The sequence below is a fragment of the Alligator mississippiensis genome, chromosome 1 (assembly GCF_030867095.1).
Source record: "Alligator mississippiensis isolate rAllMis1 chromosome 1, rAllMis1, whole genome shotgun sequence".
Classification (NCBI taxonomy): domain Eukaryota; kingdom Metazoa; phylum Chordata; order Crocodylia; family Alligatoridae; genus Alligator; species Alligator mississippiensis.
Genome location: NC_081824.1, coordinates 180,029,174 through 180,044,745, shown reverse-complemented (window position 1 = coordinate 180,044,745; position 15,572 = coordinate 180,029,174). Strand labels below are relative to the sequence as shown.

General features: G+C 40.8%; 1 protein-coding gene across 1 annotated transcript; it reads left to right on the top strand.

Annotated features, from left to right (window-relative positions):
• Positions 1–7,566: 7,566 nt before the first annotated feature.
• Positions 7,567–13,215, top strand: LOC102576805 (left-right determination factor 1). The gene is made up of 4 exons (XM_059717384.1): positions 7,567–7,811; positions 8,832–9,063; positions 10,128–10,367; positions 11,498–13,215. The coding sequence occupies exons 1-4, from the start codon at positions 7,592–7,594 to the stop codon at positions 11,835–11,837; spliced, it is 1,032 nt and encodes a 343-aa protein (XP_059573367.1). The 5' UTR covers positions 7,567–7,591; the 3' UTR covers positions 11,838–13,215.
• The last annotated feature ends 2,357 nt before the right edge of the window (positions 13,216–15,572 follow it).

The window sequence follows — 15,572 nt, the reverse complement described above, 5'->3', positions numbered from 1 at the left end:
GAGTAGTCAGCGACATAAAACAATCTACAGTGCAAAGGCTGCGATGTAAAATGAACCATTTAAGGTCATATGACTGACTAGCTTTAATTTATTTGACATGACAGTGTTCACCAAGTGTCAGTGGCTTCACCTAATTGCCTTTTCTGCAGCCATCTTAGAACTGTTAGCAAACACAACTTTCTCAGCTCCTGACATAGCAGGGACAGGGGAAGTGGGGAGGAGGAATAGAAAAGGCTGTATTTGAGCACTTGTGTTTGTTATTACTGTAAAAATAGACTGGAAAGATCCTTTGTGCCAGAACACTGAAACTTTGCAAATGTTGCCAGCACAAATAATCTGAGCAAGCCATCTGATGTGGCATCACCTGACTTGGAGCACAGTGTAATGCCAAACATTTCTATCCATTCTTCTGGTAACAATCAGGCTTTTGTTTCAGTCATTTGACTAGAGAAAGTGCATAAGGAAAAGCAGAATCCTACTTATAGAAGAACTAAACTCTAAGGTCTGTACATTGATTTAATGTGTCACCCAGTGCCAGGGTGGTACTTGCGGTATGGAATTCAAGGTCAGATGAATTTACAGTCTCTTAAACTAAAATGTAACTCTTATTGCATTACATAAGTAATAAATATACTTTAACTTGGGGGTGCAGAATTGCAGTTTTGGGCCACAGCACAAGTGAGCATAACTCTAACTGATTTCAGGGGCTTTCTTGACTGATTTTGATCCTGTGCCCAAAAAGAGATCTAAATGGTGCCTGACTGGTGTGGGCTACAAGACCTTTTTCACAGAGGATTGCTGTATTAAATCTAGACAAGGCTGATATCGAGTAAAAATTACTATTCCAAATAAAGACTTTTTTTTGGCAGATATCTAGTTGGTCTAATAAAAGATATCACCTCTTCCATGAGTTTTGATTTGATTATTCTCTAAGGATATTTTGATGGCCTGGTTTAATGTGTTGGGTGACTTAACAGTTTTCTGCCAGGAATGGTATTTATGTCATAAAAACTGCTTCCTTGCTGACAGTTATGGCAGAGACTAGAGGCTGTGTGGATTAAGGAGACTACTGAAACCTGGTCCCTCAGAGCAAGGCTGAGGCATACTGAAGGGCAAGAAGGCAAAATTCACACAGTGATACTGCTAACAACAATGTACGTGTTCCTGAGGTGCACACAGGCCTGTAGGGCTGTGAATTTGGCACATGCTATGTCAAATTATTCAAATCCAAATGAGAAAGCAGCTGTTTACAGGTATATCTGAGGCATGGAAAGCCACCAAACTGGAAAAGTCCTTTCATTTTATCTTCCAGTTGGTGTATGCCATCTTTAGGGAATGCATGTGGCATATTCATAGATTCATAGAAGCTAGGGGCTGGAAGGGACTTGCAAGATCATCAGGTCCAGCCCCCTTGCCCATAGGCAGGAAAGAAAAGACTGCTGGGGTCAGATGACCCCAGCAAGGTGCACATCCACTCATCTTTTGAAGATCTCCGGGGTAGGTGAGTATACCACCTCTGTGGAGAGTTTGTTCCAGACTCTGGAGAAGCAAATTGTAAAGAAGTTTTTCCTTAATGTCCAATCTGAAGCAATCTTCTAGGAGTTTATGTCCATTATTCCTTGGCTTCCCCTGGGGTGCCTTGGTGAACAGATGATCTCCCAGCCCCTGATGTTCACCTCTTATATACTTATAGGCTGCCACCAAGTCCCACCTAAATCTTCTCTTCTCCAGGCTGAACAGTCTCATGTCCTTCCGCCTCTCCTCGTATGGCCTGTTCTCCAGACCTTTAAACATACATTGTGGAACACTGTCTAGACTGGCAGGCCTCGTTGCAAAAGTGCCCAGGGCTAAAGTACCGAGCAAATGTGATAATGACCCTATATTTCTCAGAGAATCTTCCTCAATGAAAAAAAAAATAAATACTATTTTGGGTCCAATAATCTATTGGACCCAAATAAACTATTTTGGATCTAATAAACTATTTTGGCTTTGCACTGTCATTTGGAACAACTGGATTTGACATCTGGAGTCAGGCTCCTATTCCATGGGTTGGGTGTTCTATAGAACCAAAGCATCATTATATAAGGGACAGATATAGACCTGCCTTGAATGATTAAAGAACAAAGTTTCCAGTTTATAAAGATGGTCTCATAACTAAGTGAGCTCTGACAAGCCTTCTCCTTGAGAAAGACTGGATTGGATTGTTATGGCTCTTGAAAACAATTTCAAGTTACATATTTTTGCGGCCTAAAACTGTATCAAAGGGAGTGGAGGTGGATCTTCTAAGTGGAAGTGACAATGGCATCCAATTTCCTTCCACATAATAGATTGCAAAAATGGGTAATACACTGAAACATTATTCAAGGCCTGATTTTGTCAAAAATGTTGTTTAAGGACACTGGCTCAGCACTGGGTTCCTTAGTACCATGCAAAATGGTGAAACAAATGTTCAGGGAGCTTGTGGAAAGCATAGGAAAATGAAATAGGTAATACTTAGCATTTAAGAAGGAAGGTTCTGACAACCACCTACAAGAATGGAAAGTCTGTAAAGACAAATGAGGGAAGACAATTGCTTTAAGGTGGCCTGAGGGGTTATAATGAGGAATAATAAGATGGAGAAGAGAAAAAATAAGAGGTTGAATAGCATAAAAATTGCCAGTGAGGTCGATTATACTGTGAAATAGTCCCACAGTAGAAGTTCTACCCACTAGACCTCTCTGCAGGAATGATTTTGTCAAATTTTCCCCTCGGTTTTCTAGCATAATTGCTGCTCTTGCAATGTCAGCAATAATGGTACTATTGGCACTAGCGTAGAATGGCGTATCACCACATAATTCAGGCCTGTGTCACATACATCCATCTCTCGTGAAGTTTTGAAATGGCAAAAAAATAAAGGATGGGTTTTTTCAGCTGTACTCACACTGAGTAATATTTAGTCATACATGTATGCCCTGTACCTTAAAACAGGCAACCCCCACTTAACGCTGTTTGGTTTGGCGCTATTTCGTTATAACACTCATTTTAAAGTGATACCTGGTTACACTTAGTGCTCAGTGAGATTCGTTATAATGCTCACGGTCGCCATCCTTGGTCATTGAAAACACTTGCGGTTGCCATCTTGGGTCATCAAATACTTTAGGTTTCACTTAACGCTCATTTCACTTAATGCTTGGTTTTTCAGGAACCAATTAAGAGTGCTAAGTTGGGGTTGCCTGTAGTTTTTAAGGGCCTGATAAATCCTTGTTTAGATTAAGGCCCATTCATTCTTAATATAAGTTTGTAAACAGGAGAGATGTAATAAAAATTTTAAAAGTGTTCAATTAAAAAATAAAAATAAAAATACAGACTCTGTTAAAATCAGTTGTACAGAAAAGCAATGAAATCCAACCAGAGGAGAAATGGAAGAAACCCCTGGCCAGTGTGGGCTGGCATTAAACTAAGTATTTTCTAGTTGCTCAGTCTTTCATTGCTGAAGGTAAGAAAGCGGTAAAACTGAAAGCTATAAAAGCTATAAAATTGGTTCTGCTTGGATGAAAAAAAGGCAACCGCATAAGAAAGGGCAATCACAATAAAGAATGGATTATTGGCAGTAAATCTGCAGTGTACCAAGTAGCTCTCAGTGGGTGTGTCTACACACACACTTTAATGTGCAGTAGCCTATTTTACTGCTCATTAAAGTATGACCAATAAAATAGGCTACTGAGCATTAAGCATCACTTAAATCCCTGCACATTCGTTACTGTGCATTAAAGCAGCCTAATGTGCATCTCTTTAGTACCTCACATTAGAGGTACTAAACTTAACGCACACTAGTAAAAACGCCTTAATGCACATGTAGATGAACCCAGTTTGTATTTAATTTTGCTTGTTGAATTGTTATTACATCTTTCCTTTTTTACAAACATGCTTTCTTTAACATTCTTTCTGACTGCATCGGTTGGAAAGGTTGTTATCGGATTGTCAACTAGCACGTGCTTTCTATGCATGCACTTTTGCCCCCTGCTTATCAGAGAGTCAGTGCTCTGCCTGGTGTCAAGTTTGATTCAAACTGATTTTGTCAATAGTGCTAGCTTGCACCAGCCTACAATGGAACAGCTCAGGTGTGAATAAGCATGGACTTTGGCTAACTCTCTGTTTTCCATGATGGAGTATTAAATTAAATGATCTTCAGGTAGTGCATATCTAGGTTGTTCTTTTGTCATCAATGCCTCTGATTTATACCAGCTGAGGATCCAGCATGAAAGCTGAGGAAAGACTGGACATCAGGTCTTGTTTCTTATGATATTTCATTGTAATTTTGTGGGTTTGATGATGGTATTTGATGGCACAAGAGATGAGAAATTTGATATGGAGTCTGTTCTCTTGGGCAGCATTTTGAATTTGGTCTAGTGACCAAAAATTGCTGCCACCTGATGGCTTTTGGGTGGTCTCTCTGAAAGTTGCTTAGGGATTTCCATTCAGTATTCAGGAGCTGAACTCTTGTCCATTGATGTTATTGTCAAAACTACTATTGACATGCAAAGCAGAGGGTCACACCTTTAGTGTAAAAGTGTCACTGACAGCATCCCCACAACTGATACTAATTGGTGGTTGCAAGAGACAGGCCAAGGACCAAGGCTTAGTCTACACCAACCAGGGCCATCCAACTGGTGGCCTGTGGGCTGCATCTGGACTGCAAGGGGCTAATGGACGGTCTGCAGTCCTTGCCTGGCTACCACTCCCTACATTGCTGAAGCTGCTGCAGCAGTGGCAACTGGGATCTTTGGGGCAGACAGCATCGTTGGAGGCCTGTGCAAATGGAATCCTGATTAAAAATCTGGGCCTGCTTCTACTTGAAGGATAAAAGTCTTGCAAATGAGACTTATTAGTGAGGCAGAGAGAAGGAAGTTTCCATGGTTGCTGCATGTGCAGTAGATAAAAGGAGGAAGTTAATTTTCAAAGCTTGAGGCCCAGCATTTACCATAAGCACTACATTCCAATTGTTTATTTGTTAACTATGTAATAATGCTTAATGTGCTTCAGATTGAACAAGGAGGGTAAGAAGATGCCAAAGATGGGGTGAACCCAGAGCCCTCAAGCTGGGCTCTTCTAAAATTTGAATAAGTTTATATCTCAGCTTTAATATGCCAGTTTTATTTTCCAATCCCTAGATTCAAATACTCCTGATCTTTGTGCAAACCAGATTCAGATACCAATCTGCAATTCAGCTCCAACTCTATCCCCACGTGCGCTTATCAAATTAGGCATTTTCCTTAACATTTAAAAATGGTATGTTTAGCATTTGCTCAGGCAGAAGCTGTTCAAATGTGGATCAGCTCATGACACAAAAGTTATGTACATGGAAACATCAGTCTCAAAAAGCTGAAGGCTCAACTCTGCACCCACAGACAGGCAATGTATTTTTCTGCTGGGAACATCAAGTTTGTCTGAAATTTCTATCTTTCTCAGGCTAAATCTGCATAATTAGTCTAAGTATTTCACACTTTACTTTTAACCCATTAGATTTATTTATTAAAAAGCTTATAATGACAATGTAGATATGCCCAACCAATACCCTTTCAAGCCAAGAGAACTACTTGGAATTAACTAAAATCTCATTTGATTGATTCCCTCCCACCACGTATTGACTTGTATTGAAAATGTCAGCCCCTTATATTTCATTCCTTGCAGCCGCTTTAAATCCCTTGTCTGACATTTTAAATGTACCATGTAGGTTCCAATCCACATTGACCAGAAAAGGCTATTATACAATTTCTGACTTTTCTTGTTTGCATGACAAAGAGAGAATGGCAAATCCTCCAGTTGGGCCAGATAATCACTATCCTGTGAAAAGCCTGCAATCCACATCCCCACCTGTTTTTCAGCTGAGCTTCATTCCGTTTGCTCAATTATTTTATTTTACGTGTACAGCCCATATATCTGCTTCCAATGCACATTTGGCAATAAAAAATCTTCAGCCTAGATTAGACATCAGACATGAAGCAAGTTACGTTCTGATCAAGAAATCCTTGCTGCGAAAGAATCTATGGAGAACTTTCACTTTACATAGCAGTATTTGTTTTAATAGCTTTTGCTAGTCAATGGGACTACTTAGACATGCACAAATTAGTAAAAAAGATAAGAGGACTAGAATCACTCTCCTGATCAGGTTAAAAAAAGAAATCAGACAGAAGGGCAAATCAGAACGCATGGCCTATCACTGTTTTACAACCAGTGATCCTCCTCCCTCTGAAAACATCTCCACATTCAAAGCTACAATCAGTTAATTGTTGCAGATTATTTACTGTAAAATCAGTATGTCCAGGAAAAAAACTGTAAAACCATGGCTTTACCATTGGCCTCCACTCAGATGAAATGCTGTCAAATCAACACTTAGCCATACGAGCATTGTGTAACTCAAATGATCACCTCCTGGTATACCAGTGTTCAAAATGTCAGTGTTACATCGACATGTGTGAAATGTTAGGGGATTGAAATATTTTAAAGTATTTCGGATTTCAGGGTGAAATCTTCCCTTCGGTAAATTGCAGGAGCTGAAACGTTTGGTGTTGCTTAAAAGTACAACTGTTCAAGTGAAGTGGATATTTTCTCAGTTTTTGCATGATGTGGAAATCAGTGTGGTGAGGTGGGGGTGGTTGGGCAGACCAGTGAATCTGGTCTCCAACAGTAGCTAAAAAAATACCTCTGTATAATGAACTGCTCTTTTAAACACAAGTTATATTGTTAAACCTACAAGAAACCATAAAAATAGCAAGGATGTTTTTCTGAAATGTAAAACTTGTACATGTTTGAAGTTCTGTGGCTTAGAAATGTCTTACCTGGTTTAAAAGGCACTAAAAAAAAACAATAAAACACTAGGATTTATGATTATTTGGTCCTTGTAAAGAGTTTGGTGCAATCCATGAAAATCAAATCAGTCCCTGGCACAAAAAGTTTATGATTTAAAATTAAATATTTTTTAAAGCTCTATTGTTCAGAAACTGAACTTTCAGCTGTTCCACTGATGAATTATGCATTGGAGTGACATTATCTTCTATTTTAGGCTGTGAGACCTTTGTGGTCTAGGACTGTGTCTGCCTGTACAAGTGGTACAGTACGGTGTATATTGGTGAGATATATAAATAATACATTCAAACTCTACAGAAATAGTTCACTCTGGCCTACACTAAACATGAAACATTTCCAATTGTCTGGAGCTTTTGTGGGGAACAGTTAAAAAGGAGCTAAAAAGAATAGAAATCCTTTTCTAAACCAGGTAACTAGAGACGCCTTGATATTCTTGTATTAAGTTCACAGTACATGAAAGTGTTAACATGTTGGGTTACTCTCAATGGGGCAGCAATTCTTTCAAGTCCTCTGCTTCATTTCCACTTGTGGAATTTGTTGTGCCAATGGGACTAGACTGGCTATAAAAAGCCAGCACATTAGATCTCCTTCCCACACAGACAGCTTGTGCGAGCAAGAAGGCACCTCTGCCAAGAGCAGATTTCAGGAGAGAGTGACCAGCTTGTTCTTTCCTGATAAGCTATTTGGCGACTGACAGAGGATGAGCGTGAGGTTCGGCTGGCTCTTCTGTGCACTCTGCCTATCCATGACTGTTGGTGGTCTTACCCAGAAGGGGCTCAAGGAAACTTTGCTGCAGAAACTACAGCTCTCTGAGGTCCCTAAACTTCAGAAGAGAGATGTAATGAATCTGGTTATCCCAGAGCACATAAGGAACAAATACATCTCCATGCTGAGGCATCACAGAGTGAAGAGAAGAGCTTTGCCAAGTTTGGCTGGCATCCTGAGAGGGATTCCTGGCAATGCAGGTAACACCGCTGAAATTATTACTGTTAGCTTAGCAAAGCCCCAGATCCCGACAGCTGCTGAACTTGCGGGGGCAGGCCGGGGATGGGACTTGGATCCATGTTTGCATCCAAACTTTCTTCATCCAGTGTTAATAATAGGCTGAAATCAATTATTTGGAGATTTTGATAGGACTGTTTCTGAAATGGAACTTTGTCTCAAAACACCTTTCTTTAATTAAGCAGGATAATTTAGGTTAATAAAGATGACCACTTAAAGATTAACATGTTAAAAAGGGGATTATAAGTTATACATGCTGAGTAGACCTTGTTAGAAAATTGTCTTTGCCCCAACCCTCCCCCACTGGAAAATTTAGACAAACATTAAAAAAAATAGTTGTTGGCCAAAATATTTGGTAGAAAAAATAGATATTTCATCAGAAAACCTTTATTCAAACCTTTATTCCCTGCTCTTCCCACCCCATTTCCTGGTTTGAAAAAGAAATCAATTTTTTTTGTGGAAAGCATATCCTTTCTATGAAGGTGTTTGGTTAGCTAAAAACCCAGTTTTCCACTGGAAAAAAAATCAACAAAAAGAAGCAACTCTGTCTGCTATATTAATGCTACTTATAAGTGAACTCTTTTAAAATCTGCTTTTTTCAATGATTTTTTGTAGTGCTCCGAGGCAGATAATAAAAACTGTTGGTTTTTTTTAATTTTATAAATTATAGCATTCTGCTTTTATACAGCCACTGGAGTTTTTGAGTTTGGGGGGAAATAATATAGTAAAATTTGAGATTCCCCCCCATTGTCTCCCTAGTGGCAGTGGAAGATGATAAGGGTGTTTGTAAGTTATTGATTCACTGAAGTCATTAGAAAAGGTGTGTTTGGTATCTGCTTATAAACTCAAGCAGTCACTCTTTGGAGCATAATGTGAGCATGTTGTAATGATAATTGTGAGTGAAAAAGAAGCATGACAGCTTTGTGGTGGGAATGACATCAAGGTCTCTTTGTTATTCCCAATGAACACAGACATTGCTGGAGAAGTTCTCTATTCAGACACCACACGCCAAAATCTGGTCTTTGACATGGAGGGGAGGATACCTGAAAATAGTGAGGTCACAATGGCTGAGCTGAAACTTTTCAAAAAGCCCCTGAACAGAACAAACATCCCTTATAAGCAATCTCACAGGCCAGTCACCAATGCCAGAGTCAGTGTTTATTGGGTTCAATGCCAAGCTGATGGCACCAACCGAACTTCGTTGATTGATTCCAGGTAAGCAATAATTCTCTAGTGGGGATCTGGATTTTACTGGACCTTGTTCTGATGTTATCTGCACTTGGCTAAATAAGGAGAAACTCAGTGAACTTGGTGGAGTTACAACTGTAACCGATCAGGGTAAATGAAAGCAGAATTAGGCATGTAGCCTTTATTTGTAAAAAAAAAAAAAGTGCCCAAAGCAAGGACTCCAGGATCTGACTCTATATCCTCTTTTAAGCCCATAATAAAAGGAGCTTCTTTATTGCTAGGAAGACTGAAATATTCAGTTTGAACTGACTATTTCTATGATTGGTCTGAAAACCATAAATAATAATCACATTAAAAGATTGCAGTTGCATCAAGTAGTCAGTTCTAGTTCTTCTTTTCACAGCCTTCTTCTGCATCATTCACCTGTCTTTCTCTGTCTCTTTTGAAAACTTGGCTGGATGGCTTTTTTCTTTTTTTATAGACTTCTTTAATTACTCCTTATTACTAGGTACATTCTGCATCTAACTCTCATTCTACCCCACTGAAGTCAATAAGAGCTTTGTAATGGAATTCAGTAAGAGCAGGATCAGACACAAAAACTGTCAATTTAATTTTTGGGTGGGACTTTATGGACTGCATTCAGCCGTGGCATTAACAGGTAGGTATAAGTGCCATTGCTTGCAAAGAGAGCTGCACTTATTTATGCTGCAGCTGAATATGGCCCTGCACTGTCAAATCTCTAACTAATAATGAGTATTTTGATATGAAGGACTGTAATAATCCTTTAGTTAGAACATCTTGTTCTCTCGATTTAATAGAAATTGTACATCTCTCTTAAAATCTAATCATTGATTTTGTTCTGAAATCTGACTAAGGTTACCCAGTAACTATTATTGAGACATCAAGAAGTGTGACAAACTGGAGGAACCAAATGCATCTGCATACCTTTTGTGTAGCTGCAGTGTCTATAGGCATTGCCTGGCGACAATGATGAAAAGGAGGAAGAGCAGTAAGAGGAGGAGGAGTTGCAGGTCCTGTGCCATCAGTTCTCTGACAGTCAACCTTTTTTTTATCCTTACCTTGTCTCACAGGTTGGTTCCAATAATGGAGTCTGGCTGGAGGAATTTTGATGTGACCCAAGCAGTACATTATTGGCTAAAAACTGAGAGGCGGGGACCGATGCTACTAGAGATTTGGATTGAAGGAGAAAGGCTAGGCAGCTATGCCTCAGAAATGGCCAAAGTTGTGCGTTTTACCTCTCAGGACCCTTTGGATAAAGCCATGGGCAAACCTGAACTGGTGCTTTATACCCTCAACCTGGAAGAATACGGGTATGTGTCAAATCTAAGTCTGTGCTGTGTGTGGTATTTTGTTGCTAGCTTACACTGGAAAAAGATTTTCAGTCGAGATGACCCGAGGCCTTGATTTAGTTGGGACATTTCTAGAATGGGTTGGTGCAAGAAGAGATACGATTGGACCACAAAGGTTGGACAAAAATCTATTTCCAAGCTTCCCTGAAGTTTGGAATATTTGGATCTGGGCTTTCCATTTGGCCCTCTCTAGAGGTAGGAGTTTGCTCTGAAGTATAGAGCTCAATTTAGTCTACTACTGGTTTTAATTAGGGTCCAGCTCTAGTTCTAACATTTAGCAAGTGATCATTCATACCACAAAAACTTAGAATGTGGCTTCACTCTAGAGCTTTTGAAAGGACTGGTGTGTGGGCAAAGGCCCTTTGGAGAGAGACCATGTACAATGGCAAAAAGGTGCTTTTGCTTCTGAAGCTACGCCACCACACCAGCCAGCATTAGTTATACTGGCAAAAAAGTTGTTTTGCTGACATTGTTGTATCTGCTCTGCAGGGTTGCTGGCAAACCTATGTTAGGTAGGAGGTGCGGTGTTTTCAGAACTGTAGTAAGAATATATACATCAGCAAAACTTTGTAGTGTTGACCAAGCCTGAAGAAGTAAAGATGTTAACTGAATTTTTAAAGACAGAAAAGGATAGCTGATTCACTACTACCTTGCGCCTTGGGTAGCCATTTATGCAGAAATAAAATAAGTGCAGGGAGTTTGTTGAGCATTTCTATTCCGAGATGATAGTTTATCTCACTCATTTAGTACAGGTATAAATCACTGCACAAGATTTAGGGCAGAGAGACACAAGCCCAGAGGGTTCAGTTTCCTCCTTAGAACTCAATTATTGAAAATGTAATAGTTGGGGCATGCCTCCAATTCCAGGACACTCTTCTCCCTGTATTTTTTTGGACTCAATTAAGAATGGGTTTGAACATGGACCTTAAATCTAACCATCCCTGATTTCTATGAGCAAGCTCAAAATCCAGACCCAAGCTTTGCAGTTCAGACTAATTTCTAACGTTACTGACGGAGCTATTTCTTCAGCTCTTCAGTGTGAGTCCTGACTTCCAGTCACAGAGATAATTTTTGGCTATGTTTTATGATAGAGGGCCTGGAGACTGTAAGGAGGACACCCCGAAGAAGAAGTCAACTTGTTGTCGGCAGGAACACTATATCAACTTCCGAGAGCTGACCTGGACTCAGTACTGGATTATTGAGCCGGCAGGATACCAGGCCTATCACTGTATGGGTGGCTGCATGCAGCCCAGGAACTTGCTACGTCGATTCGGCTATGGGGAGAGAACTTGTGCCATTGTGGAGAGCTCCCCACTTCCCATGATGTATCTTGTCAAGAAGGGAAACTACACAGAAATTGAAGTGGCTGAGTTTCCTAACATGATCATAGAGAAGTGTGGCTGTGTTATGGACAATATAGCAGTGGTGTAGAGTAAGCATATACACCCAGGACCATACTGCTGCACAGGGAAAGAGGCCACAACAAGTCCTTTCCTTGCTTTCCAGGCCAATTCAGAGGCAGTCATAATCCTAATGTGTGCTTTCTCTGGGTGCAAGGTGCAGGCAGATGCTGCCATCCACAGCATATACTCCAGAAAGAGGGCATAGATGCAGCAAAGCCTCTCCTTTGATGCCAGCTGCATCCTTTGAAATAACCCCAAATAATTTGAGATAAGTTGCTGGAACTGCATTTGTTCCTCTTCAGGAATTCTGCTTGCCTGTGGGTGCATCTACATGTGCTATTCATGCTTTTTGGCTTTACTGTGCAGTAAATTTACCTGCACATGCAGTAGACTAATTTACTGCACAGTAAATGCCTGCACATGTAGATGGTGATGCTTTACTGTGCAGTAGATTAGTCTACTGTGTAGTAAAGTGTCTTGTGTAGAAATGGTCTATGTCTTCTGCACAGAGTACCCCTGTAGACATTGCCCCAGCATTACGCCCCTCCATGCCCACCATCATTAATGAAGCAGATGTGGACAGAGGAATGCTGCATGTTTACTATATGCACATGTACATGCAGGTAGTGTGTGTGTGTGTGTGTGTGTGTGTATAGAAATATGTACATAATACATGTATACGCATGTATGTATTTTGTTTTCATGTATATTTTCTAAATATGGAGCCTGATTTTATGCCAGTGTAACTCCACTAACTTCAGTGAAGTTACTCCTGATTTGTATCAGTGTAAAAAGCAGTCGAATTTAAACCCATAATGGAACACCTGCAGTTGAAAAAAGGAAATGACAGTGACAATTTCCAGCTAAAGTAGTATCTTGCCAAGTAGTTTTAGCTATGTGTGGAAATCTGGTGCTCACCAATTTTGTCCATGTCAGTCCTGAACATCCAAGCACAGTTATTTTGAATCACAGACTGGAAGCACTTACGTGTATATACTGTATAACTTGAAGGTGTATATTTCTGACCCAGCCCAGCCCAGCCCCTGGCTTGTTTACTTTTCATTCCATCCAGGAAGAGCACGCAGCAACTGCTGCAGCGTCCTTAGCCTGACGAAGGGTTTTTGAACCTGAAAGCTTGCTTAATAACTATTCTCCAACCATTTGGGTTGGTCTAATAAAAGATATCAAATTCACCCAAGGAACCTTGTCCGCCTATTTCTGACCTTGTGTCATCAGCCAAGTACAACTTCAGCCTGCAGGCTAATATACATAGTTACAGGTTCTGATCCTTCAGTCCTGAGGTCAGTGCAAATGCTGGGAAAAAGGATTACTCTCACAGTAAGGATTTTCAGGATCAGACCTTTATTTTTTCAGATGTAAATTACAGCCATTCCAATGTAGGGATATTGTTTCCCATCTTGTATATTTTGAAATATGAGGAAAACAATAAAGTATAAAATTAAAACACAGGTGCCTTTTGTTGATAACTATTATTAACGATAAGTCTACTTTTATTGGTTCTAAATTTGCTGTATTTCAAATTAATTTATGGTCTTCCTGATTTTGTATCATAAGAAAAGCCAGGCAAGAGTGCCAAGTGCCACGCTATTTGGCTGCTGAACTTTTCAGTCGCTCTGTCCAGCTCTTCTAGGACTGTACATGATTCTTGAGAATCAGGTCAATATTTTTTCCACCAGGCTGATCTTTCTGTATAGATAGGGAACAAAACTAAAACAATAATAGAAAATATTGGGAAACCAAATGTTCTCATTCCAGAGTTTTTAGTTAGTTATCAAACATATGTTTGACTTTAAAACCAAGAAACCATCATTTCAAACTATTTATTAGGCTTCCAGGAGTGTTTCCTTATAACATGATTATTTGTTTCTTAGTCAGAATTTTTTATTGGGATTTCTTGTTACACAGTCACAAACTCACACTTGCATACTGTGTTCTTACCACAAATTCCGAATTTCTGGTGGTCTGTTCTTTTCTGGAGCTTTTCTGTTTCAGGGATCCATTTATGTGAGAAAAATGATGCAAGATCAGGATTTTGTAGTATCTCTATTATCTGGGAAATGAAACTCCTTGAACAGACTTAGCCTGGCATTATTTCCATCTCTTGAATGGCTTCATCAGGCTGTAAAATCTTCATCACTATTACCTGACGTACAAACAATAGGAATCAAACTATGTCCTAATGTACACACATATACATGCAGAATATGTGTATAGTAGGGCTGACAAACGATTAAAAAAATTAATTGCAATTAATTGCGAGACTAAAAAAAAGGTGCAATTAATTGCAATTTTGATTGCACAGTTAAACAACAGTCAAAACCCACCATCCAACAGTCTAGAGTCTGCATCCTGAGGCTCCTTCCCGCCATCACCAACAGCACACAGCTCTGATCCCGGCCCACCCTGTGCCCACTCTGGACTCACACCAGCTGGAGCAGACCAGCCAGAACCCATGTGAACAGCCCGGATCCCAGCCCACCCTGCACCTGCTCCAGACTCACCCGCCCATGATGAGCAGCAATGGTGGTGGCCAGTAGGGCTGTGCGAAATTTCGCCACCAGTTTTGTTTCAACGCTGTTTCAACCTGTTTTGAGGTCAAAACATCAAAATCAAAATGAAACAGATATGATTGAAACAGCCTTAAAACAAAACGAGGCAAGTCGAAACGTTTAACCGTTTTGTCACTGTTTTGACGTTTCGCCCATTGGCTATAATGGGGAAGGTTGAAACAGTATATAACTTTGTCATTTCAGGCCAGATTTGGATAAAACTTGCTGAAATGGTAGCCCCTTCTGAGGGCATAAAGTGTGCCGTGTTTAAAAAAGATGGGTGCAGGGGGTTCAGAGAAACTGCACCCCAAAGTCTTGAAAGCAAAACTTATACCATATGTATGTGTTAAGCCACAGCAGAGTCAAAACTGCAGGCTAGGAGTAATGGTCACAAACTCCTGGAAGATCATTTCAGGCTCAACATTAGGAAAAACTACTTCAGAACTAGGGTGTCCAGACTGTGACCATTACTCCTAGTTTTCCCCAAGGGTGCCCCCTGGTGAACAGCTGCTCACTGAGCCCTAGATGCACGCTTCTGATGTAGCGGTAAGCTGCTATCAAATCCCCTCTCAGCCTTTTCTTTTTCAGGCTGAAGAGTCCCAGGTCCCTCAGCCTTTCCTTGTACAGCTTGCTGTGCAAGTCTCTGATCATATGGTTAGCCCTTCTCTGGACTCTCTCAAGCTTTACCACGTCCTTGTTAAGGTGCAGAGCCCAGAACTGGATGCAGTACTCCAGCTGCAGTCTCACCAGCGCTGAGAAGAGCTGAGTAGAACAGGAGAATCAGTTCTTTGCAATGGTTTTGCTGGAGATGCATCAATTGATGCATGCCAGCATATTGTTGGCCCTGCTGGCTACAGCATTGCACTGCTGGCTCATGTTCATACTGTGCTCAATTATTACCCCCAGGTCTGTGGTGGCAAGTGATGGGGATCTTCAGTCCTGCTACCTGATGAGAGGCAGCAGTTGCATAAGCACCCTTGTCACGAGTTTTGCCTGTCAGCAGCTAGGGGTGCAGGGCCCCAGAACCCCCCTGCACCGATCTCCTCGACAGCTGGCAGGCTTAGTGGCCGCAGCAGGGCCTAGCAGCCAGGCCTGCAGTAGTTTCCCCTCCCCCATGCCCCAAGACAGACACAGCTACACACTCACCCATGACACGAGTTTTGCCTGTCAGCAGCCAGAGGTGCAGGGCCCCA